Here is a 26,189-nt window from a genome sequence, read left to right on the forward strand (position 1 = left end):
AACAGTTAGACCAGCTCATACCAAAGGAGAAAGTTGTCTGGACAGCTCGTTAGGTGAGTGAGACAGAGAAAATCCAGCTGGGAACCAACTGCCAGTTTCAGGCAGGGGGATGACAAGGCAGAAACCACTTAGCTGGGCATGCGAGGTTACAGCATGCAAGCCTTCATCTCCCCATGGCAAGAGCATTGAGCCCCAGGGGATGGCAGGGGATCGCCAGTGACACCCTCAAAGCCATGAGCCCCTGCCCAGCTCCTCCCAGTCCCAGGAGAGCTCAGCCCCATGGGCTGGGGGACACCCACCTTCTTCCAAGCACCTCACAGTCCCAGGGGTATGGGACATGCTATGGGGTTCAGGGGAAGAGCATTGCAGGATTGCACAAGGTTTATTGCAGGATGCCCAGGGGAGGAACCAAATGTGAGGAAACGCAGGGATCAAGGTGGTTTGGGGAAAACAAACATGGGAAAACAGAGAGATAAGGGAATATAAAGTGGCCCATTGTGTGTAAACAGGTGGCTGGTGGCCAAGGACAGATGCTGGTCTGGCCATGCCTGCGCCTGACAAGCGCAGTCTGTCCTGTCTGCTCACAAAATGCCATTTCTAACTCTTCCTGGGGTGAGGGCTCTCCCTTTGGTGTGGGTGCTAGCGTTGGTGGTGTGTGTGGGGACCTGCATCTGCTTGGGGCTGCTACCAACAAGGAAGTGTAGTGGTTTGCGAGCCCAGGCACTCTATCTGTCTCTGTGTGTCTGCGTCTGTCTGCCTGTCTGTTGAGGGGGGCCTGCAACCTCTGGGGGACTCGTATGTCCTGGTGCCAGAAACTGGGGAGACTGGGACCCACAGGCAGGTATGGGGCAGACAGCGTCTGAGCCAGGTTGCTGGAGGGACCCGCACTGCACATACGTATGTCTGTGCGTACATCTGTCTGCATTGACCTGTGTGCCCCTTCTGGGTCAGAATCAGCACGAACAGAAACTGAGTGAGACCAAATAGGACATGTTGTGAGCCTCTGAGTCTTCTGGCACAAATGCAGATGGTCACTGACAAAGCAGCTTCAAAACAAGTGATTCCCAAATAAATGAATTCCCACAGGCCCCACAGGAAGAGAGGTTTGTCCGGAGCTCAGGCTGGGGTGGCCCGGCCAGGTGCACAGGTGGTCCTGCCAGGAGTGCATTTCATCTAAGGAACTGCTCACTTGTAAATTACTTCAGCAGCTATCTCAGTGGGCAAAGAAGAAGAAATGAATGGCTGTTTTCCCAGCTATTTTTTATTTAGTGAGGTGCCACAGAAGTTGCAAAATCCTTCATGAAAACGGGAGTACAGCCCAATGGGATTCCCCATTCCTGAGCTGTGAGAGCTTCCTGGTGGCAGGTCTGGAGAAAAGACAGTTAGAGAGACCAGTGAAGAAACCTCCTCCCTGATCAAAGAATGGTGCAGAAGATGCTCCTGTGGTTGTGGCAGCCCCCATCCACCCTAGTGGTTATGCTGGAAACCCTCTGACCACCAGCTGCTGTGCAGGACCCCAGGGCACTTCCTTTGATGTGAGGTCGTGCTGGGGGGTTGATCAGCGTGCACTCCATATCAAACCTGGGAAAAGGAGAGACACCTCACATGTGGCCGTGAGCAGGGTGGAACGGCGCTTCCAGAGCAGCCTTAGAAACACTCCCTCGTGGTTCACCCTTCAAGGAGGAAAGGGGCAGAGCAGTGCTGGCAGGTGCACAATGCTCACCACACAGTATCTGTTCCAAAACCCAAGTGGAACAGAAATGGTTGGAGAATTGAGACAGAACATCTCACTTTACTGCAAAAACTACTTCCTGTGATGTCACAGTCAACACCTCTAAGTGACTGCAAGTTCTGGGGCATGGGGCAAGAGCCTGCAGAGGGAGAGTCAATGCTGGGGCCTCCCAACAATTGCTTAAAGGGGCCCAGATTTGAAAATCTAATGGAGGAATATTGGGGCTAAGGGCACTGGAAGAGGTGCTGAGAGTCCTCCCTAGTGCGCTTGACTTTCATGCTATGGGAGTCTGGAGGACCAGGTGAGAGCATCATCAACCTGGGAGACCCCATGGCCTCACCTCCCCCCAGTAACGCAAGTCTTCCAATTTCACTGTGTCCTCTCCCACACCCTGGACCAAGATTTGAGACTCAGAGAGAAGAGTCAAGGTCAAATTTCTAGCAAAGAAGAACAATCCACTGAATACCCAGCCCTTGTATAGGTGACAGGGCTCCAGCTTTCCTTCCTCAGGCATCTGCTGCAGAGTCCTGGTCTAGAGTGACCTGTTTTGAACAAGGCCTATAATGGTGAGAGTCACTGAGATCTGGGTGACAGCTGGCAGCTAAGGAAAGCTTTGCAATACCCGTTAGAGGTTTGCAGCTACAGTGGTACCTCTGAAGACCACCAGAAGACACGTTCTCACACTGGCACAAAGACCAGGGTAGCTAAGTCACACCCGGGAAAAACAAGCACTCCAAGATCCATTTTCCCATTTGCCATTCGCATTGCTCTGGTAGCAAAAGCCTGGAGGTGGAATCTGGTGCCTGAAGCCACCCTCCTCCTCACCAGTACAGAAGCACAATGCAGACTGGGGGTGGCTCTGGCCATTCTTCCTTCATCCAACTCTCTGGGCCCAGGCTACAAACATCCTGGCGCTGTCCGTGCTGCAGGGACAGCAGTGCAGTATGCAAACACAGCAGCCAGGCTTCAAAGGCAGCACTGTGCAGGAGAATGAGCTGTCCAGGGCACAGGACAGATGGCCCTATGCTCAGAGACATTGTGAAGACCCCCACTGCCCTGTCAAGGAATAAGCCAAGCACCTCACTTGGCTTTAGAGGTATGCCATGAGGAACCTCTTGGCTCTTCTTGATCTGCAGTCCTCATCTGCAGTGGTTCACCATGCACATGGGGCTGGTGCTATGGGTCAGCAGGTGTGGGAAGCTGGGAAGAGGAGCTACAAAGCAGGGCTCTGTTAGGTACTCACCTAACACAGGAGCACAACAGTGGCTCCAAGCTCACAACTGCACCCCATGGTGCCAGGGGCCTCACCTTTTCTTGAAGGTGAGAAGCATGTTGTTTTGGATGATGCAATCCTCTGCATTTGACATTGGTCGCAAAATGGATTTCCTGGACCTCCCTTGGAAAATTAGGTTTTCTTGCACCAGGCCTTTGGCTTCATCAAAGAGAGCAATCCCATAGTCCCGAAAGGACTGGATCCTGTTCTTGGTCACCTGCAAAATAAGCTTTAGACAGGATGGCCCAAGCAGAAGGACATTGTTCATACAGCTCTTCGATCAACACAAAGCTCTTCCGCAGGCTCACTAGTAATCCCTGGCAGTTTGGGAGTATACCAAAGGTTCAGCCTGGATGCGCCGTAGCCATGCACACACAAGCTTTTCCAAAGCCTTCCACACGTTACTGGTGGCCCCAGCTGGCAGCTCAGTTGCTGTCAATGCTAGATGCCAGAGGCTTCACTGCAGCTGGTACCCAACCCCCTGGTGAAACACAAACACAGGTGCTGCTGAACATGAACCTGCCGCTGTTCCTTGCCCTCCAGGTTTCAAATGGCTGTACTGACAGGATGTCACTTCTTTGTAGTTGAAAAAAGAGCACTTAGGAATCTCCTCTTCCCAAGAAAGACAGGACCACAGCTCTCTCTGTGCCATCATCTGGAAGATCAGTTCAGTCCCTTCTCCTCCTTGGCTCCACAGCAACAGCTGCTGCGACACTCCTTGCCCAGCACTCCTCCCCACCCAGCACCATATGCCATCACACCTACTCTCAGGCACCTCTTGGGCTCTGCCAGTGGGCAGACGAGAAACGACAGCACCGTGGCATCGCCAGTACTTCAACAAGGACTGTGCTGCCTGCTCTGCTGCCCAAGTGAACCCTACAACATGAATCCTGCCTGTGTGCTCCAGGAGACTGGACAGCTGGGACCATGCAAAATACAGCAGTTTTTAGCTTCTGGTCCAGAAGACAATGTTTTTCTATGGGCATAGTTTTCAAAAGGAGCCTGCAGCCCCTATGGGACTCATGCGGAGCATTTGTCCTGGCAGGGCTCTCTGTATATTCATTTTACGGGTCCTTCACGATGAGTTGAATTGCATTTATCTATCATTTTGATGCACAATGGCTTCACCTCAACAAAGAACAGAATGGAGGCAACCTTGAGCCAGGTACTAACCTTGGGAACTGGCTAGATGCTGGAACACTGCATCTAACTTCCAAAAAATCTAGTTCAGATGACAGCTACCCCAGTTCTTCAGCACAACTCACGCAGCCTGAAAATCTCCAACAGAGGCCTATGGGATCACCCACTTGACTGTGCCACTCAGGTTAAATACAGGGGACAAGCCTGGGAGAAGATGGACTTTGTTGAATGTCATTGCACCAAAATACACAGGATTCCCTTTGCTGCTCTGAAGGAAGAGAGGTCTCTCCTACAAGCCATCTGTGAATCCACATGTGAGAAATGACACCTGAGCTGTCCTTTACCAAGGCTTAAACATCAGACAGATGTGACAAGCCACCTGTGGATCACTGTCAACAAGGATACAGCCTTGAGATAGGACTTCCAAAATTTACTCTTTTCTTTGCCACCGAGCAATGGCATGAGCTCACACAAACTCTTCCCCCATGTGCTTGCCCACCTGAAAAGCTGCTGCTGCTCATAGACCTCCTTTCACATTCCTGTCACTGTGGGTACCAAGCACTATGGGGCAACATGGCCAGCTCCGCTGGTGCACATGTGCCTTCCTGCTGCATGTGAGCAATAATAAGCATGGCCCCAACAATGCTGAGGCTAGGGAACATCTCACCTCCTCCCTCTGGGCCCCACAGAGCACTTCTAAACCTCTCTTGACAGATGTTAGGATGTGACACGCTTCAAACCCACTAGGGATGTCACTTTCTTCTGAGCAGTGCACTTTGGTTTTGCACTTCTGGTCCAATTAAAAACAAATGTTTATTTTATTTCCATCTACATCTTCCTTCAATTTCTGCTGACTTCCCTCCAGCCTGTTCCCAATGACTGCCCATGAAAAACCTGGAGTTAAGGAGTGCTGGTGGAAGGGAGCTCTGGAGTAGGCCTGTCCACAGCACTAGATCAGGGCAGCCCTGGCTTTGTCCTGCCAAAGCTTGGAAACCCCTAAGGATAGTGACCCCACACTGTTCTGTGACCTGTTCCAGGGCTGCACCACCCTCCAAGGCAAGAGACCCCCAGTCTCCCACCTGGACCTCCCACGGTCCAGGAAACACTGCAACTTGTGCTGTTGACCCTTGTTGTACTGCCTGGCACTGCCAAGAAGGGCTTGGCTCTGACTGCCGTTCAGGTAGCTGTGGGCTGCTGTTAGATCCCCCTTGGCCTCCTCTTTTCCAGACTAACCAAGCCCAGCTCCCTCTGCCTCATCTCATCAGTCATGTGTCCCAGCACTTGCCCATCTTGGTAGCTCTGCACTGGACCCTCTCCCTTTTCTCTACCTCCCTCTTGACCTTGAGGTCCCAAACCGGACACAACATTTCAGATGCAGCCTCCCAATGGCAAAGGAGATGGCTGACAACTTCCCTCGATCGGCTGGACACACTTCTAATGTAGCCTGGAAATTACACCCCCTCTAACCACAGGGTTGAGGATGCAATCCTGATTGTCTGCTCCTCCTGCTGGCAATGCCGAGGCAGCCTCTCCTGTCCTGCTTGCCAACTGGGGGCCTGCTGGTTTCCCCCTCGCCCAGGGAGGGAGGGCAGCAGCAGCAGGCTCCATCTCGCCTCTGCCCCCAGCTGCAGGGATGCACAAGTCAGTGTCCCCTCAGCTCTCCGCAAGACGCACCTTCATGTCCGCTGCCTGGAGCAGCTGAAGGCCACACCTGTGGTTGCCGATGATGTCATTCTCCATGATGATGCCCTCTCCCTTGGAGATGATGCCATGGCTGCTGTTCTCATAGATGCCATTGCCACGCAGCTCCACCTGGCACCCGGCCTCAACCAGCACACCTCCATGGCTGTTGCAGGAAATGCTGTTGTTTGCAATGCGTGTCAGCTGGCTGCTCTGCAGCACTGCCACCCCACCATCTCGGTTGGCATGAATTACATTGGCGATGATGTTGAGTGCTTCACTGCTCTTGACGTACAACCCAGCAGCTGCCAACCACAAAGAAGAACTATTGGCTAAGAGCTGCAGCCTCAGTCACGATGACCACAAATGTATTTCTATTTCTAAAAGCTACTCAGTTTCTTCTGTCACAATGACTTTCTGATTGGGAGCTTAAAGACAAAAACCCACCCGCACTCAGGTCTCAGCCCACCATTTCTCCAGGGTCCTCCTGGCCTGGTGGTAGCTGAGGAAGACCCTGGCAGACCCCAGTGCTGGTGGGCCAGGACAACACACCGTTCTGCACGCCACCCCTTCTCCTGGAGCCCGGGTAGAGCCCCAGGCCCCGAGCTCACCTCCGTTGTGGTTGATGCTGTTCAACTCCACCAGTGCCACATGGATGGGACGCCGGGCAGCCAGGTACTTCTCCTCGTTGTCAGGGTCATTCTCCCCACCAGCACCTTCCCTCTCCTCCTGGAAGCTCTCAGTGCCCTCCTGGCCGGGGAGGTAGTCACCAGTGTCATCCTTGTGGCAGAACACTGCCACCCCATAGATGCTGTTGTGGCTGATCTGGTTGTTGATGAGGAGCGGGAGGCTGGAGGACATCATCCACACGCCACAGCCTCTGTTGCCTGCAGTGCAGGGTGGTATAGCCCACCAACTGAGCAGTGCTTGGAGACCCCCAGCCCTGCCCTGAAGCAGCTGGTAGTCCACGTGCGGTGCAGATGGGATAGAGGTCATCCTCCTCTTTGAGCACACATGAAGGCTAACCCTACATGTCAAGGACACACAGCGATCCTTTGGCCCCGCTGACTTGGTCCCGCTGGACAGACTTGAGTCTGTGAGCTCAGTGCATTCATTTCCCCACCTCTGCCCTCTCCTGGCACTGTCCATGCTCTGACCCCAGCTCAAGGGCCCTGGTTTAACTCATGCAACCAGGAGGTAAACCCCTGCCACCCTGGGGCTCTGTGGGATGGCCTGTCCACGGGCTCCACGGCAGGGTCTTCACTGCAGACAGGCAGCCACAGTGCTGGAAGCTCATGTGCCACCAGCACCCCCTCCGGGGATTAGGCTTGCCTTGGTCTCTCCTCCTCCAGGACTGGGACTCTCCGGGGCCAGGGAGCGAGCAGCTCCAGGAGCACCAAGCTGGGTTTCCCTGAGGCTTGGCCTCGGGGGCCCAGGTGTATTCTCCAGTGTCTAATGCAGGCTGAGCTGCAGCTTCACCACCCCCAGGGTGACTGGGCCCTATGACCACCCTCCTCCTGCCCCAGCCACTGCTGTTCCAGAAACCTCTGGGAACTCCCTATCTGTGTACCTTACCCTCACTGTGAGGGGCTGACACTGGCCACCAGCACTACTGGCCACCACTGCCTCCAGCGTTACTAGCAGGACAGACGGACAGAGGCACACAAAGCCATGCTGTGTGACTGCCTGCATCCCGCCTCTGTCCTAAACAGGGCCAGAGAGGAGCACAGCCCCTCCAGGACTCAGACCTGCGCTCTGGCCAGCGGTGGGCTCTCTGCAGCACTTGTCTCTCTGCAGCTGCTTTAAAACCCCTTTAAAAAAGCTATTTTCAGCTTCCTAAGAAAATCACTTGGGGAGTTTACCCCCTGTCAGACATTAGCCCAATTGTTAGGTTACAGACCCTGCCAGACTCCTCCAGCCCCAGGTTAGCTGGTTGCAGGACAGCAGCAGACACAGCTCCCCTCATCCCATGGGGACCACATGTCCTCTCCTACAACTGTGTCCAGCACAAGGGTGATGGTGCAAGGCTGGCTTCCCTCTCAGGGCTCAGAAGGAAGCTCCTGCCCTCCACTGGACACAAAGCCGTGGTCTCCTCAGCAGGGAGAAGGCCCCTCATAAGCCACAGCCTGGCAGCACTGGAGGCACAACCTCTGGAGCGCTTGCGCTAGGCTGGGCCTGGTACCGTTCCAGGCCAAGCCTCCTGGGCACGCACCACAGCCCCCTCCTGGGCACCCACTGCCAGCCCCCTCCCCACCGCAGCTCCCTCCTGGGTACCCACTTCCAGCCCCCTCCCCACCACAGCCCCCTCCTGGGCACCCACTGCCAGCCCCCTCCCGGGCACCCACTGCCAGCCCCTTCCCCACCACAGCCCCCTCCTGGGCACCCACCGCAGCTCTGGATTGCACCAGAGGTAGAGGGCAGCCCAGCAAGCCCAAGAGGACGAGGGGACAGGGAAGAAGGCCAGAATTGTTCTCCACCCGAGCTTGCTTCCTTACCGTAGATGGCGTTTCCTTCGATGAGGCCCCTTCCGTGCTCACCCACCACCACGCCGTCCGAGTAGCCGCAGGAGATGAGGTTGTTCCTGAGGATGGGGTCACCCCCATGGCGGATGTCTGCCCCACCCCACTGGTTCTCACAGATGACGTTCCCTAGGGCCAGGCAGGGAGGACGAGGTGACCACACAAGCCTTCTGCCCACAGAAGAGTAAGGAGATGTGGCAAGCGGAGACCTGGCCCCACCAAGAAGCTTCCATTGCCTGCGGCAGAGCCCAAGCCTCAGGAGCTTCCCCATTTCCCCATGCTCCTGGCAGTGCTCTCCTGCACAGGACACCGGTCACTGTGCAGGTGTCCTGTGCACTGTGCAGTAGCAATTCTGGTAACCACCACCTCCCTGTCTTCCAAGGTGTAGGGCAGAGTGGAAAACCACTCAGAGGTGCCATGACAGTAGGAAAATGTCACTGACAGCTTTAGCCTATAAACTGGATGGCACAGGAGGGAAAAAATGTAGTCCACATGGCAGATTGCTCTGGAGCACAGTTCCATGTCCCAGTTGGGCCAGAGATGAAGGGAACAGTAATTTGGAGGACACACTGCAGAAAGACATGTTCCCTCCGTTAAGGGCAGAAATGCCAACTAGAAAATGCAAACTAGAAATTGCACCTAAAGTCACTGAAGAACCATAACAAGATAAATTTTGCAATGAAACAAACAGACAGAGCTTAAAGAGAGAGACGAACTGGGCATAACAATACCATTTTCATTCCCATACCTGTGATTTGGCCTCTCCCATTCTCATTCACTGCTATTCCAGCAGCAAGTCCCTGGAAAATATGGTTCCCACTGAGGTAGGAGAAGAAAAGAAAGTTACCAGCAGCAGTGTTGTCTGCTCATGGTTTGCACTGATGCCAGCACAGTGGGTCTCTGCACAGGCACCAGTCTCCCTGGCTGGCTACCCATCACAGCCCGTTGCACGTGCCCGGCAGTGAGAGCTGGGCACAGGGCAGCTGCACAGTGAAGTGCAGCGAGAGGGAAGCACAGTGGGGAAGGTACAAGCAAAGCAGAGCGGAGCTGCTGGCAGCTGAACCACTTTCAAGGAGGTGAAAGCACAAAAGAGGCACGGAGAAACACATCAGTAAGAGCATTTGAAGAGCGGGAAGTGCTCATGAACATCCAAATGGCTACCACGTCAGACCAGTTGTCTGTCCAGCCAGAGTGCCGTCTCCAGGAGTGGCCAGCCACAGCCACAGGGAATGTACAGACAGAGAGAACCAAGTGCTGCCTCCTGCACCCCAGCCTCTCCGCCCTGATGGCTGCCTGCATCCTCAGTTACCCCCACCCTTGAGATGGACTTTCTTTCTCCTCAGGATTAAACTCACTCCTCTGCAAACTGCCCTACATGCTCGGCTCTCCCAGCACCACGCAGCACACCCTGCGGGGAGGCAGGCCACCAGCCGTGGCCTCCCTACCCTCATGGGCGGTACAGAGCAGGGGCCTCCGAGCTGCAGAACCCCGTGCCCCCATGGAAAAGTGCGGGAGATGCACCACATAGTGGCTGGAGCCCACCTAGGTGGACGTCGCAGAGGAGTCTGTGAGGACTTTACCCTGTTTCCCCCATCCTCCCCAACCCAGGGAGGAGGCGAGAGGCTTTATCAGCCATGGGACTGCTGCTCCAAGAGAAGCCCCGAAGCCAGCGGGCAGACAGTGATTGCAGTTGATGGCAGGAAACATTAAACATGGTGGCAGGAGCAGAGGCAGCGCCGTGCTGGGAATGACAGCCTGGAGAGCACGCATGGGCCCTGCGATGCCTGAGTAGAGGTGCCCCTCTGTCCCCTGGGCTTCCACCTACTGGGAGGCCTGTCAGGAGGAACGAAGCCCAGGGGCCCTGAGTGCACCACCAGCGCCTCCTCCACAACATGACCCCAAATCTCTGGCTTGTTGCTGAGGTTCAGACCAGGAGAGCAATCAGGTTGACCACAAGGAAAAAACACCAAACGAATGCAGTGCCTGGCACCGACTCTGGCCCGGCATCCACCTAGGAGCAGTCACTGGAGACGGCTCCAGTGGGCCGTGAAGGGAGCAGAGGACCTTCTACAGCAGTAAGCCAGGGTGGGAAAGCTGCACCTGTGACATGCAATCACCAGCAACACATGATCACCAGTGCTGCCTGGGGGTGGAGGGGGTGGGTGCAGTGCTTCACACTGCTGTCCTGCTGTCCTGCTCCCAGGGACAAGTGCAGGCAGAGCGGGCTGCCCCGCCTTGCTGGGCAGCTAGTGCCTCTGCTGTCCTCAGCTGCCCTGGCTTGGCTGCCCCTCCACTCGCAGCTGCCTGCTCGGGGGCAGCGGCTGTGGCTGCCTGCTTGGGCAGGGCCACTCGGTCCGGCAGCCGAGGGAAGCCCCCCCCACCCTGCCAGAACAACGCAGCTCATCACCGGTGCCCAGAGAATGGAAAGCTGCTTGTGGGCTGCAGGGCCTGGTGTGACACACGCACCTGCCTCTAGAAAGAGAGACCAGGTGAGAAGAGTGCACAAGGCACCTGTACTTGAAATCCGTGCTTGCACCAACAGCTGCAGGGTAAGGGGGAAGAGAAACCGTGAAGCCATCCCAGAGGCAATCCCCCATGAATACAAGGCAGGGGCTCTCAGCTGCCCAAGTCCCACTGCTGCAGGGTAGTGCCCTCCAGTGCTGCTCTCACCAGCTCAGGGGAGCAGGCAGTAGCCTTGCACCACCGGGCACCATCACACTTGGCACCTCCCAGCCTCGGCACAGCAGGGGACACAGTCTTACCCAAAATGCTTTTTAGCTGCTGCAGAGGATAGCTCTGACTGGAAGATGTACATGCCCAAGGGCCTGTATCATGCTTAAAAATGGTACTCAGCACCCACATTGCTGGCACACTTCTCAGAAGGACACCCTCCTGCTTTCTGCATGGAGCCCCTTGCAACGCCCCAGCAAAACCTGTCCTGCAGCCAGGCAGCTGCAGGCAGCAACATAGGATGGAGCTGGGCTTGCAGCTCTCGGGGATGGCCAAAACATTATACTGTTTCCAACTGTGAAAAAGGCACCCAGAAAAGGACATTACTCCTACCATAAACCTCCCCCTTCTGCCAGCCCTGCCTGCCCGCAGCTGCACACACCATCTTGTCGGTGAGACTGAGCTGTGCCAACAGCCCCTGTTGAGCCCCATGCTCAACACAGCTGCATGTGGCACCGCCGGGACGGCACCGGTGCACACAGCCTCGACCAGCACCAGAGCCCACCTTGAACCAGTGCGGCCGAAAGGCAGCACAGAGTGGCACGCATGAGTGGAGCAGGTGAGCTCCTCCAAAATGGGCAGCTGCTCAGGACAAAAAAGGTGTCTTCCCACTGAGCTTCCTCCCTACCCCCTCCCCATCATCTTCTACATGCCAGCAAGCACGGATGGTGACATGTCAGTCATGAGGTGCAAGCTGGGATTGCAAATGATGTTGCGAGAAAGTACAGAGGAAAGGATATCTAGAGATTCTCTCCATCCCGCAGCATGTTTCCTCTGCACTGCTGGGCCCTGCCATTACAACATGGCTTTTCTCAGAAATCAATACCTCTCTGAGAGAGCACTTTCTTAATCCCTTGTTGGAAAGCCCGGCCCTGACCCCTGTGTTTTCCGGGCTGGTACATCTGGTGCAGACTTCTCTCCAGGTCCCAACCTAGACTAAGTGCCTCAGTAACCTGTTCTTAAGTGTCCGTATAGGCAGTCTGTCTAAACCTCACCAGCTCTGCACACAGATCATGAACCTGCAAGAAGTCACTTTCATTAGGACTGCAGGACTCGAGGCTGAAGCACTGTTAATTATCAACACTTCCAGCATGAATACTCACATCCTAGCTACAGGGCTGATCCAGGGCAATCATTTTCTTCCCTTTGTGCCCTACCCTGCTCTATAGCACTGCGGTGAGTTGTCACACGCCTGTTCCTTATCACCCACAGGCACGGAGAGAGGCAGAAGGGGGTGGCAGTACAGACGAGAGGCCCCTCACATCTGCAACCAATACTGTGCTCCAGCTGCTATCTCACTTCTGGGTTGACTGCTACCAGGTGATACCACCAGGTAAAGCTGATGGCATTGACCTGAAGAAAGCCTACTGGACAGCAATACTAACATCTAAACCGAATGGTATTAAACACACACAAGTCAGTAGCTTCAGGTGTTTAAAGCAGAAAGGTGAATTGGAGCAACAATGATGGGAGTGCTGAGGTCCGTTACTCCCTTTCCTGCAAAAAGCACCATGACATGTCTGAGTTGTTCCTCCTGAACACAGCTCTGTCCTCCTCAGATCCATGGGGAAAACCCAGGACTGGCACTTGGCAAAGAACTGGGTGCAGCAAGCAGATAGAGGGAAGTCACAGAAAGGTATTAGTGCACCGTGGTCCTACTTCTGCTTTATGGCGGGGGTAGAAAAAAAGAGAAGAAAATTGTGCACAGTGGGAGAAATAATTCTTAACAGACGAAGGAGAGGAGAGAGAGAGGTCAGTGCTAGCTAACATACCTCACAGCAGGGTTTCCATTATACAGAATATAAATGCCAGCTTCTTTATTCCCATAGATCTGATTGCTACGGATGATGCCTTTTCCGTTGCCAACGACGACAATGCCTGAGCGAAGGCCACTGTGTATCTTATTGCACTATGGTTTTATTTTTAGTGCACATGTAGAGACAATAAAAGCAAAAGGAAGGAAGGTCACTCATAAAAGTGAGCAAGAGGAGACAGCAACCACAGAGAAAAGCAACAGCTCCCAACACTGGTGAGTAAAAGGGCAGAAGGGTAATTAATCCAGCTGCCAAGAAATCACTCTCAAACAGTCAAGGCACACTTAACTTTTAACTTTCTTTGGGATTCTAGTACACAATGCCAAATTTCCCTTCCCATCATGCCTGCAGCCTCTTCTTCCTCCAGCAGTTCCTGCTGCCATCTCCAAGGGCTGCCCTGGACCCAGTGATGTTTCATTCCCCACAGCCCATCTGACGTTGGGCGGGGCTGGTGGGGCTGCAAGTCCAACACCTCCCCATGGCCACCAAGAAGAAAAGACCCTTGGTGGCACCTGACAGGAGCTGGAGGCAGGAGTCCAAGCAGGGGGCTCGGCATTGCCTTTTCTCAAGCTGCTAGACAGCACTTTGCACAGCCTGAATGACCACTGTCAACAGCCACATGGCTGCTTCTCTCCATGACAGAGGCCAGCATCTCCCATAAGGACAGGAGTATACTGGGACCCACCCAGCAGGACAGCAGTCCCAGCCCAGTATCTTGCAGAATGGCAGGGCAGGAATTGCCAAACCAGGCAAAGCAACAAACAGCAGCTCAAAGCTGCAACTGAGGCCAGAGACAGCCCGTGGCTCCGTGGCTGAGCTGCCACCTCCTCCTCCTTCATGGGGCCACAGCTCTGCGTGCCCCATCTCTTGTGCAGAGCTCGATGCAGCCACAGGGTCAGTCAGATGGTAGTTTGTATCTACCTCTCTGCCTCCTCCTGCACGGCAAGGCCCCGGTTCCTCCAAGGATGACTACAGATACAGCATTCAGTGAACAGGGACAAGGTCACCTGCTGCACAGCTGGAGACACCACCAATTCAGAGGAAAAGCCATGCTACTGGAGAGCGAGCTGCTGCTCCCCTCCTGCCTGAGGCTAAGCAGAGAGCTGACACCCGCCACCAACTCCCAGGGTAGACAACACGATTCCCAGTGTGGGAGAAACAATTTACAGTACAGTGCTGATTTACTTCCTTGCTTGCATGAGTTCACTCATTACACAAGGGTGTTTATTTGACAGAGGAACATCCCCCTACCCTCCCCTCTATGCGCAACAATTTTAAGTCATGTTAATTTAATGTTAATTTAACATACCGTCAAATATAGCAGGAAACCATGCATGCACCATCAAGCAACACTTCACTGTGCCTTGCCCTTGGGGTTAGCTGTAGTCTAATTCATCAACCAACACCTAAGAAACAGGCTGAAGGGCAAAGCTAACAAAAAGGTCAGTGTTTTTTGTACTGGGAGATGGATCCCTGCTGCCCCTCGGAGAGGAACAGCACTGAGAGAAAGAGCGCGCTGCCCTCCAGCACAACTTGGATGGGTACATACCAGAACAAGGGGGTTGGCTCCCTTACGAATATCCACCCCAGCCTCACAGTTTGAATGGATGTTGTTGTCTGCAATCAGGCCTCCTGCAGAGAGGCGCAGGAATATCCCTGATGCTTTGCAATGGTGGATGTCATTCCTCAGCATGATAACCTGCAGGGAAGAGGAGAAGCACCTGTAGTTGTAGCTAGAAGGATGAAGAGGAGGACATGACCAAAGGGTATAGCTCTCCCTTCTGCAACTTCTGTGCATCTACAACCTCTCTGCCTCTCCTGCAATCCAAGGTATGCCAGGCACACAGGCCAGCTGAAAGGAAGATCAGCACATGTGGACAAGTGCTACGGTTAAGCCTATTGGTCATTACCCATTGGCATGGATCTGCTTGGGGATGGGGACCCGCAGTGCTTGGTGCTGCACAGCCAGAGCAAAGATGGCCTGACACATGCCTCCACTTGACAAAGCCTGTGTTCAGGTGTGCCCAATGGCTTCATTCACTGCATTGCGCTTGCACACTGTCAGCAACAGTGAGCGACCAGTCCCCGTCCCATCTCCATACCGCTCGTGGTACAACAGACCTGTCCCCTCCCCGCTCAGGCAGTCCCCATTTGCATTGGCCCCCTCTCTGTACACAGTCAGCAACAGGCTGACTCTCTCCTGACTCTCTGCTGCACAGAGCTGCTTGGAGGCAACACATCAAATGCCACAGAGCCTCCCATGAGTCTCCCGTAAAGCTGACTGGGCCAGTGTGCTACAGCACACACTCAGCACGTGACCTGTCCATTGCCTTGCGCCTTCAGAGAAAAGATCCTGCCATTTGGAGGCAGAAATGGCCCAGCCAGCAAACTGAAATCACTGACACCACTTGTAATAACCTAGTTTCCTCTAAGCAAATAAGTAGTTAAATATTTATGCAGTGGCAATCTTTAATATTTTCCAGCCAAACAAAATCATGTCTTAAATCCATGTCTTACGAGTGCTAAGAAATAATCTACAAATTGCCTTTGCATATCCCACTTCAATGAGCAACACAGATCAGAAGGTAATTAAATTACACTTCCTTTTATTTGCTCATTCCAGAAAGGTGCTTCATTCAATCTCTCAACTAGATGTGGAGCTCAGCAGGGCTTGACAGCCGCCTGTCTTCATCACTCACGCTTGGCTGCCCAGGTAGGGAGCTACAGGAGGTGAGAAACACAGGCACCCGCTCCAGCTGGGTCCCACACAGCAGACCCCACTCCAGGCTTGCCCTGGTCCTGTCTGCACAAGGACACCGAGCCCTTGCCAGCTCCGCCATGCTCCCACTTCGCATTGCACCTTGCCCCCGTCTCACAGCCAAGCATTTCACTGTCTCCCATTGCCTGATGCTCTGACACCCACCTCTTGACACGCCTCTGGGCTAATTCCTAGCTGAGCAAATTCTCACTGAGAGCAGCAGCTGGGCTGGCCTCATCTCCCTCCCACTTCCTACCAGTTAAAACCAGGCTGCTGAGCAAACTGGAAGCAAACCGAGGGGAATAAAAACAGAACGCAGTCCAAAGTGCTGGACCTCCATTTGTTGCTAGGTTAACTCCTGTGAAAACAGCCCTCAAGCAGCTCAGAGGGGCTGAGCAGCAAGGCACAGCCATGCAAAGTGCCTCTGCTCCTGCCACCACGCTGCATCCGCGGGGCAGCCTTTGGGAGAGCACCTCTGGTACGATTATCCCTTGAAAAGAAAGGAGCCATCCTCCACTGCCAAGAAGCCAATCATTTCTGCAAGGCGCAGGCAATAGCAGTCTGCAGTCCTTCCATGGGGACTGCAGACGGGGAGCTAGCACTATCACAGCAAAGCCCTTTCCCCGAACCAGGTGGAAAAACATTCCCCTTCCTCTCCCTGCACAAAACTTTTATTTGCAGTCTTTTAAAGCTATAGACTGAAAAATGGGCCCAAATCCTGGGCTGCCCCAACCAAGCAGTGGGGATGGTCTTGCTTTGGGCAGGTGGCTGGAGAGGAGCCTCCCGAAACCCCCCGACACCGCCAACACTGGGGATTTTGGCAGTGTGATTCTCCCCCGCAGTCCTCGCCGCCAGCGTCCTGTCTGAAGAGAAGCACAGGCACAGAGTTGGAGAGCTCTGGGCAAGCACAGGGTTAGATGATGCTGTGCTGAGGAAAAACCTGAGTTCAGCCTCCAGGACATGTCCCCGGCCAAAATCCCTCCTTACACCCCCATCTCTGCCTGCGGCAGGCACCCACCCCTGCAGGCTCTCCTGAAGCAGCCAGGACTGGCCATGGCGAGGGGCAAGACCAGGATCCTGCGTTTGTGGTATGGGCCGTGCTGGGAGCAGCAAAGGTGATGACAACCAGCAACACTTTTACAGGGTGAGAGTTTCATTTGCAGGTAGAGCGAGCCTGACTGCACGACCCCAACATGCCACCGAGTTAATGCCTCCAATTACAATTTCAACATTACTGCATGCAGAAAGCAGATGGCTGCAAGTGATCTGCCCTTTCCATAGTTTGGGCTACTTAACCCAAGCTATGCATAAGAAAGGAGCTGGTGGAACAGGAGGGAGAGGGAACAGGGCTCATGGCAGTCTTCACAGCACCTTACTGTTTTGTATGCAGCGCACTGCATAGGTCAGACCCCTGAAGATGCTTCCTTCCAGTTTTGCTTGCCCTCGTGAATAAATGAATATTCCTCCCTTCCCGTCCCTGAAAAGGCACTGTCGGATGATGCAGCCTTGCAGAGAGTTGGCCAAAGACTGGGCCTCCTTGTCCTGCTGCAGCTCCTGCTGCAGAGACTTGAGCTTAAGGTCCCTCTGAAGGGCGTGCAGTCTGTTGCTTTGAAGCCTGCTGTATGTAACATCGGCAAGCATGTGACTCAGACTGTGGGCTTGGTAGGGCAGTTTGTACGCAGCCTGAGCATCCTCTTCATCGTTGCTGCGTAAGTCACTGTCACTGGAGTTTGAGTCGAGGGCCAGGTACTCCTCCTCCTTTGCTGCCTGCAGGTTCTCTCCGAATTCAGTGTCCTCCTGGGCTGAGCCAAGCAGGGCTTGAGCACTCACGGCAGAGAGGAAGCTGCTTTGTTCTTCCGCTACAACAATCTCGCACGTTCTCACTGGATCCAGCAGCGATTCCCCCCAGCCATCCCGCTTGGCCACAGAGGGCTCCCACATGGACGCTGCACAGGACTTGGCCAGCATGGCCAGGTGCTTGCAGGCCCAGTTACGGTCAGAGCTCGGGCAGCCCTCCACAGTTACAGAGGCGTTCTCACTGCCGGTGAACTCACAGTTCTCCAGGACACAGAGAGCCACACTGCGAAGGTGGATGCTGGACTGCCTGAAGGTGCAGAACTTCACCTGGCATGTCCCTGGCGCATGGATTTGCAGCTGCCCACTTTCGAAGTTGCAATTGTCGAACTGGACGTAGCCTGAGGTTGTCTGGAGAGTAAGCACAACGTGCGATCATTGCACAAAGCAAGAAAAAGCAGTCCTGGATGTACCATGAAGTCTTTGCACAGCAAACAAGCTCACACTCACAAACACAATAGGCGTTCAGGTGTCACAGATGCAACAAGCTCACACAGGCACAGATGCAGTACTGCAAGCAGAGTTAGTAAGTATCTTGCAACAAATGACACCTACTGACTTTCTTCCCTGCTGGCAACATTTCCTTAACTTCCCTGCCAAGACACAGCTTTGCAGTCCCAGCAAGGCCCAGCAGTCAAGCGCAGGAGCAGGCAGGGCCTAGATGTGCCAAGATCACTAAACCTTAGCAACGCTCCCTACACAGAAGAGTTCGCAGCCTTCAGAGATGTGTATTTGCCAGCTGGCATCATTAATGGACTCAGGGGCTTACTTGGTTAAACACCAGGTAAGACAACATCAAGCATTGTCTGGTTGGCCTGTAGAGCTACAATTCTCCCTGGAGCTGTTAGTGTACTTGGTGGAAGGATGCTGCACCCATGATGCATCAAGCGCAAAGCAAAACAGGTAAAAATTTGTGCCATACTGCTGCACAGGCATTACGTTGTGACACTGCAGTAGGGGAGACACCATCAGTTCCTTGTTCCCTGGCTGTGGTTTCCCATCTGACTTGCTGGTACTTGCAGAATTGTGAGCCATCCCTACCATGGCCTTCCTGCTTTGCTAGGCAACGCACATAGCAATTTATGGGTGCTGGCAAACCACCTGGATGACTGTACATGGCCAAGTATCTCTCTCCTGTGCAGGCATGGCAAGTCTCTGCTTATCTCCAGAAAAGGCCAACCGAAATGCAACAAGGTACAGAGGGGCCAGATCAGAAAAGCTGAGTAGTGTGCTTGGAATTTCACTGTGCTCCTAATTTGACTAGGAATCTCCTAAATCATTATTTTCTCTTCCCAGGTTATCCCTCGATTGCCTAGTGCACCACCTTAAAAGCAGACAGATCAATAGCTTGTGACAGGTGAGCTGGGGCAATTTTACAGAGATTTCCAGAGTTTGCAGCCAACACACTGTCCTAACATTTGTTTTCAGCCTTGAGCACTCTCAGAAGTGGTCATGCTGCAAACAGGTTTTGAAATGCATTTCTTTGTACCCAAAGACAACCACACAGAAATCCCTTCAGACCACTAGCCTGCTCCAGACTGAATCGTACCTTCCCCTTTTTTAATTAAAAAAAGCTAATTAAAAGGGACACAATCAAATCAGCTTTTGAGAGGCTGCTTGTGAAAGCCCTTCTGAAATTGCAGCTCGCAGGGTTTTAATGACTACCAGTAGGATTGGCACAAGTTTGCTTTTTTAATTTGTTTTTCATTGAGAGATTTGGGAGGAAATGCTCTCGTTCCACCGACAGCAGCTGAAGGGCTGTACCATCACCCCACTGTGCGCGGAGACCAGAGTTACAGCCTGAAAGGTGAAACGCAGCCACGCTGACCAGCCAAATGCAGAAGACATAACTGAGCAAGACACCACGTGTCTGCTTCAGCAACCCAGCACATGGTGGGGGACAAACAGGGACTTTCTCAGCAGATTTGTGACTCGGTTTTCCCACCACGTGGCAGTACATCATCTTTGTCCGGGGGACTTTCAGACTGAATAAGTTTAATATGTCACATAATCAAATGGTGAAAAGGAAATGAAACCGTAAATTATAACTAATGATGGGCTGACTCATCATGAAGAAGGTCTCATTTTTGGAGGCACAGCCCATGGGCGCAGCACTCGCACTGGGCACATCCCACTCTGGACCAGTCAGCAGCTGTCCATGGGGACCAAAGTGTTGTCAGGGTGGACCACGGCAGAGGGGCTGGGCCCGTGATCCCGTGTCCTGGCTTAGGTCCAGCAAAGACCCTGGGCATCCTGGCCGAGGGCTCCCAGCCCAGGCTGAGGGCAGACCGCACATCAGCGGCAACTGGTTTTTGGGCCAGCAGGGCTGGTGCTGGGCGCACTGCAGAGAGTGCCAGCTCCCAGGGGTGCCTCTTGCACGCCCAGCCTCTTGCGTTGCTCACACCTTGCCATGTGGGCGGTCAGAAAGGCAGCTGGTGAGAAGGAGAAAATCACTGAACAAAGGAAAACGCCTGCCAGCCTGGGAGCTGGGAGCCAGAAACATCCTTGAGAAGCACAGCTGCGTCTCAGAGATGCAGCTGTGTACTGAGAAACCAGAGACATCCTGAGATATCACCGATAAGTGCAAAAAACAAGGGAGTGTAATGACAACTTGTCATCTGGAAAAGTGGAAACAATCTAGAAAAATAAAATTGCTCTGAAAAAACAAAAATGTCATCATCTATTGGCTGTTCCAGAAATTAACAGCATCTACTGGTTGCTCAAAGTGGTGGTTTGCTACACCTTCTTAAAACAGATTAAATTTTTATCCAAAATGGAGCCTCTCTCTCTGAGAACATCCTGTCCTGCACATACTTTTCCTTTCCTAAACTGGCTGAACTCTCTGCACACACCTGCTACAAGATGTCAGACCCTGGCCAGGGATGCCCAGCTGATGCCAGACTGTGACATGGAGCATTTTTGATGTGAGACGCTGTTGCCTCGCTGATCCCCCTTTGCCCCCACTTTTGAGGTTGGTTCGGTTTGCCCTCCTGCCTCTGGGGCAGCTGGGTGCCCCTTGGGATGGTGTAGTGGATGCCCCCACTCTGACTGAGTGAACAGTGCTTTGGTTCAGGCATCACTGACAAGTAGCCCTGACTGAAGCCAGCCCTGTTGTGCAAACCGTGAAAATGGTGCCAGGCCAGATCTTCTCAGGAACTAAGGAGTCTAGTTAGCTCCATGTCCTATCAGGAGCTAACAGTGCCAGCCTCAGCTGGGACTAGACAAAACTAAAACTGCTACAGCTTCACACCTGCACAAACACCAAAGGGTTGGCTATGAGTCCATCACTTTAGGCTATAAATATCTGTAGCCCCCTAAGCCTGTTGAGCTCTCCTGTGCAGCAGCAGGCTGCACGGCGGGAATCTCCCTTGAGCAGGGACGCCTCTCAGGGTTACTCCTTGAGGCTGAGAGACCTCTCACCTGACATCACATATCTATAATGAGGTAAGTGACATTTTACATTAGGCCTAAAGGTATATTATATGCTAGTGACATTTTTATATATATACCCAGCTGTAGCTTAATTATTGGAAGAGTAGTAAGTAGTAGAGTGTTTGACCACCATCTAAATTATCGATTAAATAATCATTTAAATCATTGTTAAATCAATGTTTCATTACCACTCAATTATTGCTTAATCACCATTTAATTATTATTCAGTCATTGATTAATTATCATTTGATCATTGTTTAACCGCTAGTAAAACCCTTTTAGTTTACCTCACAACAATGGCCTCTCTAAATAATTCACCTGCGACAGATGGTTTGGCCCCTTCTGAAATCTAATTCTCTTGATACCTGTATTATATATCCATATAAGTAATCTATCATAAGCATATCTGCTGTTGTATTGGTAGTAAGTTTGCAGTAAGCTGTAATAGTATATACCTACTTGTTTGTTGCTGTTAGTGGTTGTTGCTATACAATTGTTTCTACCACTGATTGCTGACATATTATTGATTGATACTGTATTATTGATTGCTGATAGTAACTTGTAATAGCCTGATATATATATTTGCTTTATTAATCAAAGGCAGACTTGCTAGTGGCGATTTGTGTGGCATTTGTGTCGATCTGTAATGAAGTAGAGACATTCAGAGGACAAAGCCCCTGAGCCCCCATGCGTTAGGGAGTCCCAGAAACCCCCAGTCATGCTTTCCAGATGCCTGCAGACTGGGGAACCCCCTTGGTCACGACACCTCGGCAGCCTCGCCATCCTCACCACCCCTGCCCCGCCAAGCCTCACCTTGTAGAGCACCGAGGTGAAGCGGGCCGGCATGAAGACCATGTTGCAGAGGCGGGCGGTGGGGCAGTGCTGGTCGATGCTCGCCAGCAACACCACGTCCCCCAGCTTGCCCTGCCCCACAAGCTCCACAGGCACCTTCAGCAGCACCTCGCCCTGCTCCTCGTGCACGCCAGGCAGCAGCACAAGGCAGTCGTAGGGGCTGGCGGCAGCCAGGGCGGCCCGGAGGCTGTCAAACTCTCCCCCTGTACCGACACAGAGCCGGCGCCAGCCCTTTCTCCTCTGGAAGAGGGAGAGGCAGTTGGAGGACTCCAGGTCCTGTGTGTTTTTGGTCCAGGTTTTGGAGGCCAGGTAGTGCTGTTTGAAGGCCTCTCTCCAGGACCGCGGCTCCACACTGGGCTGGTTGGGCCAGTTGGGGTGTCTGTGCTTGAGGCAGCCCAGGCAGAGCTGCCGCCAGCGTGTTTTGTCCAGGCTGAGGATGAGCTCGTACCAGGCCCTGCAGACCAAGCTGCAGCGGCCCAGGTCAGGGAGGCGCAGGTAGGATAAGATGAGCTGCCACAGCTCCACCGGCAGGCCACTGACCTCCATCAGCACCTGCAAAGGACGGGACACAGAGTCAGAAGTGAGCCCTGAGAGCTTGTGGGGCACGAAGGAGAAGGCAAGGCTCAGCCAGGGCAGGGACCCCATGTTGACAGGGACATGTAGGTCCCTGCTGGACATGCCTCTCTGGGGACAGAGCTGTACAGAAGCAGGCCCAGAGCAGCAGGCCAGCATGCCTCAAGCACAGACACGGGCTCTGACCAAGCACGGCTGAGCACTCATCCTACAGCATGCTCCCTCCACCATTGCCTGCAGGCCTCTCTCCTTCCTTCCTTCCTTCCTTCCCTCTCTCCCTTCCTCCCTCCCTCTCCTGCTAGCCCCGCTCAGAGGCCAGCAACGCCCAAACAAGCTGTTCTGAGGTCTCTGCTCTTTCGGCATGGTTAAAATTTTGTTGCTTAACCCTGGAGCTCAAAGACTGCACACAAACAAGGACATCGATCTGCGCCTGGCAGGCCATGGCATTGTCATGTCCCCTGCCGTGGTTTCCCCCTGCCACACTCTGCCAGTCCTTGGCAGACAGCCAGCCCACAGCGGGTCTCGCCAGCCACCCCAGCAGGTGCGATGCTTCCCTCTGGTGCTGCACCGAGACTGCTGGGCAAGGCGGCGGCGGGGGGGGGGGAGCCAATGGCCCTGCCCTCCCGGCCCCTGCATTTAGAGAGGCAGAAGGAGCAGGCAGCTGTGCGTGGTGAGTGCAGCAGTGGAAATGTGCTGCCGGGCAGCAGGCTCAGTGCAGCTCTGGACAAATTACAGCTGGCAGCCAGGAGGGACGAAGCCGAGGCCAAAGCCTCCCAGGAGAGCACGTCTCTTCACAGAGTGGAGGACAACTGCTCAGCAGCACGCGGGCCTCTTTTGAGGGGACAGCAGAGGGTCCCAAACCATGCGTCGGCCTCCCTGGGAGAGCCGTCTGCCAGCTCCCAGGTGAAGGCATGAAGCAAGGCCCCGGGAGTGAGGGGTTGCTGAGGCAGGGCGGGCGCGAGGCCGGATGCACCTCTAGTGAGTGAAAGGCGCCGCTGGGAGCACATGCTGCACGACGCAGAGCCGCTGTGAGTGTGGCCAGGTCGCGCTGTGGGGAAGGGGTGGTGCAGCCTGCAGGACCTGCCCGGCTGCTGCTGGCGACAGGGGGTCTCACAGGACCGTGCTGCGGGGGAGAGAGGGCTGCCAGTCCCCAACCCCAGCCTAACAGTCCTGTCTGGGACAGAGGGCTCGTCAGGAAAGGTGTGAAACTTTCTGTAGAAGCTGAGTTCATCCTGAGCCCAGCACCTGGGGAGACCAGCGGGACCCTCCAAGCATAAGAGGGATCGAAAAGAAGCAAGCATTCATGACTGCTGGCAATGCACCACCAGCAAAGCAGGCAAAGCTCATAACGGACCCCAGACACCCGATCCCACCCCAGCATGAGGCCGCTGCTGCTGAGGGCGTGCAAGATCATGCTTCTCTGCTCCGTCTCATGCCACCACCTGCCCAGCGTCATTCCCCATGTCCCACGCTGAGAAGCAGTGACTGCCAATGGCACAATGCCCCTCCTGATCACAGGACTTCAGCCCCCGCTTCCCATGCTGGCTCCCCACCTGGCGCAGGCAGCAGTGGGCAAGCCTCCCAATGCCCCATGTGCTCGGCGACCTCCCACCTGTCTCCACAAAGCACGGGACAAGCAGCTTCACTAAATGGGGAAGTACCTCACAAAATTTAACACTTGGTATTTGAGAGTAGAATTGTTATTATCAGTGACCAAAAAAACCAATAATGCAAAGTGGGGAGCTCCACCATCCATCAGCACTCCCCCTGAAGCAGCGTGCTTCGTGCATGTTATCCAGCACGCAGCAGCCAGAGATCAGTTCTCCGGTGCAGTAGGAGCCCTATAAACACCACAAGAAAGTGTGCATGTCCACGGGATGGCTTCAGGTCAGCTGAGTGCCCGGGACAGCCTTTGCTGGCAGGAGTGGCTCTGACCCTGCGCTGGGTGGTTCTGGCTTTGTCCCTGCCTACCCCACCACTGCCAGCTCATGTCCACTTAACATGTCAGGAAACGTGCTCAAATGAGGACTGTGGTTACCCTCTAATGCCAGAGTTCACCTCATATATGATGCTGTTAAAAGCAATTGGGAACCAGGCTCCTTTATTCTCTCACGGATGCATGCTGGCATGGCAGGCAAGTGCTTAGTGCTTTGAAGGATAGTCCTTGACCAAATGTGGGGAATTTTAGTTCTTCTTGCAGACATCTTGACTTGCAGCTATCCTGCAACTATCACGAGGGAATCTACTCAAGAAAGCACAGACTTGCCTTGAAACTAAGTTTCAAGTTTGTCCTAGGGTCCTATACAATGCCTGGGTACTCAGTGGGGAATTCCCCACTTGAACTTTACTGGAAGAAATACAGATTTGCTGCCACTCTCCCACAACAGCACTCCATGCAGTCTGCTGGGAAGGAAGGTCTTGTGACAGCAGTGCCATGTCCCTCACGACTATGGTCTGCGGGCTCAGCAGCTCTGAGCCTCTCCCCTGGCATGACATCCCCAGCTTGGGCATCGCGATGCCCTGGAAACAGGACACTGAGACTGGAAGAGGGAGACTTTTGAGCAGAACTGGGGGCAAAGACTTAGTCTCACACCCTTTCAAGCAGGCAAACAGCTCAGCATTTTCTCTTTGCTGTTCCTCTCCGTTTTGCAGGCTTATCATTACAGGTTAAATTGTAATAAGCCTCTACCATTAAACTTTGCGGTAGCAATACAAATACTAAAATAAAAATGAGCCATTGTTATTTACTACCAAACGACTAAAATTAATCAAACCCCACAACAAAAAAACTGATAAAACTATGCACTCTGTCAGTGCTTTGTACCTTACAGCACCTCCCCAGCGAGAGGCGATACTGACGTCAAGCCCAGCCAAGAAAAGAGGATGCCACGTTTCTCAAAGGACACCGAGGAGGCCTCGCTGACGGCTTCACACCAGCCTCGCAGCCGTCGCGGACCGAGTGCCCAAGTCCCCGAGAGCCTTGGAGCCGCCCCAGCGCAGCGCCCGCGGGCAGCCTGGGCTCAGCCCGGTGTTCCCCTGACGACGCTCTGCCGTGGAAAACCGCCTGCGGTCCTCTGCCCAGCACCGCCCCTCTGAGACACGGTACCTGATCCTAAAGCAGCTTCTCGCGTCCATGCGAACGGGGCCGAGGGGTCGGCAAGAGCCCGGGCCAGTGCGGGCAGCCGGGAAGCTGGAGAAAGAAGAAACGGGGGCAGAACTTCTGCCGAGCCCCCCGCCAGCGCCGGACGCCCTCCCGCCGCGCACGGCGGCTTTTCCCTAGCTCTCTCCCCGAGAGCTGCGGCGTTCCCGCAGCAGGAGGGGTAGCCCTAGCCGGGGCGGCAGAGGCGCTCCCGCCGCCGCCGCCGGAGCTGCGGGCAGAGCCCGGCCCCGCCGCCCCCTGCCCTGCCGGACCTGGCGGCGCTCAGGGCTCGCACGCGGCTGCCGGGCGCGCTCCCGGGCTGGGCTGCGGCCCGGCGGCCCTGCCCGGCAAGGCGGAGGAGCTGCGCGGAGGGGCCTCGCCCGGCGCTCCCACCCCGCTGCCGGCGGGGCGCGGGGGACACGCGGGGGGACACGGACCTAAACGAGACGCCGCAGCTTTTCACGGCGCGGACGCCGAGGCACCGGGCGGCGCCGGAGGGAGGCGGCAGAAGGCGGCGCTCCAGCCCTGCGGCAGAGCCCGCGGCCCGCGCTGCTGCCGCTCGGGACCCCGCGCCTGCTGGCTGCCCGGCCCGGCGCCCCCGAGTCCGGCGCTCACCTCCGCTCCGCTGCGCCCGAAGCCGGACCCGCACGGCACGCCGGGGGGCGGGGCCCGGGGCGGGGCTCTGGGGCGACT

The 26,189-nt window shown here is 54.5% G+C and overlaps 1 protein-coding gene across 3 annotated transcripts; it reads right to left on the bottom strand.

Moving 5' to 3' along the window:
* On the bottom strand, positions 1 to 26,165 carry FBXO10 (F-box protein 10). Of its 3 annotated transcripts, none has more exons than XM_072860871.1 (11): positions 26,112 to 26,165; positions 21,746 to 22,336; positions 17,018 to 17,851; positions 14,438 to 14,587; positions 12,847 to 12,983; positions 9,093 to 9,163; positions 8,321 to 8,473; positions 6,437 to 6,712; positions 5,820 to 6,130; positions 3,041 to 3,222; positions 1 to 1,581 (listed from the first exon to the last, which is right to left on the bottom strand). In XM_072860871.1, exons 2-11 carry the CDS (start codon positions 22,328 to 22,330, stop codon positions 1,416 to 1,418), a joined length of 2,865 nt encoding a protein of 954 aa, XP_072716972.1. In that variant the 5' UTR covers positions 22,331 to 22,336; positions 26,112 to 26,165; the 3' UTR covers positions 1 to 1,415. The 3 variants fall into 3 exon arrangements, with proteins under 3 accessions (XP_072716972.1, XP_072716974.1, XP_072716973.1); XM_072860873.1 differs by lacking the exon at positions 26,112 to 26,165 and adding an exon at positions 25,464 to 26,078 and having other exon boundaries at positions 12,847 to 12,974; XM_072860872.1 differs by lacking the exon at positions 26,112 to 26,165 and adding an exon at positions 25,182 to 25,317.
* Between the last annotated feature and the right edge of the window lie 24 nt (positions 26,166 to 26,189).

Source organism: Ciconia boyciana, chromosome 4 (genome assembly GCF_034638445.1).
Source record: "Ciconia boyciana chromosome 4, ASM3463844v1, whole genome shotgun sequence".
NCBI classification, from domain to species: Eukaryota; Metazoa; Chordata; class Aves; order Ciconiiformes; family Ciconiidae; genus Ciconia; species Ciconia boyciana.

Coding starts and splice junctions, on each gene's coding strand:
- FBXO10 (XM_072860871.1), bottom strand. CDS start 22,330: ATGGAGGTCAGTGGCCTGCCGGTGGAGCTGTGGCAGCTCATCTTATCC. Junction 17,852..21,745: donor TCACCTCGGTGCTCTACAAG/GTGAGGCTTGGC, acceptor CTTACTCTCCAG/ACAACCTCAGGCTACGTCCA. Junction 6,131..6,436: donor CAGCATCAACCACAACGGAG/GTGAGCTCGGGG, acceptor TGTGGTTGGCAG/CTGCTGGGTTGTACGTCAAG.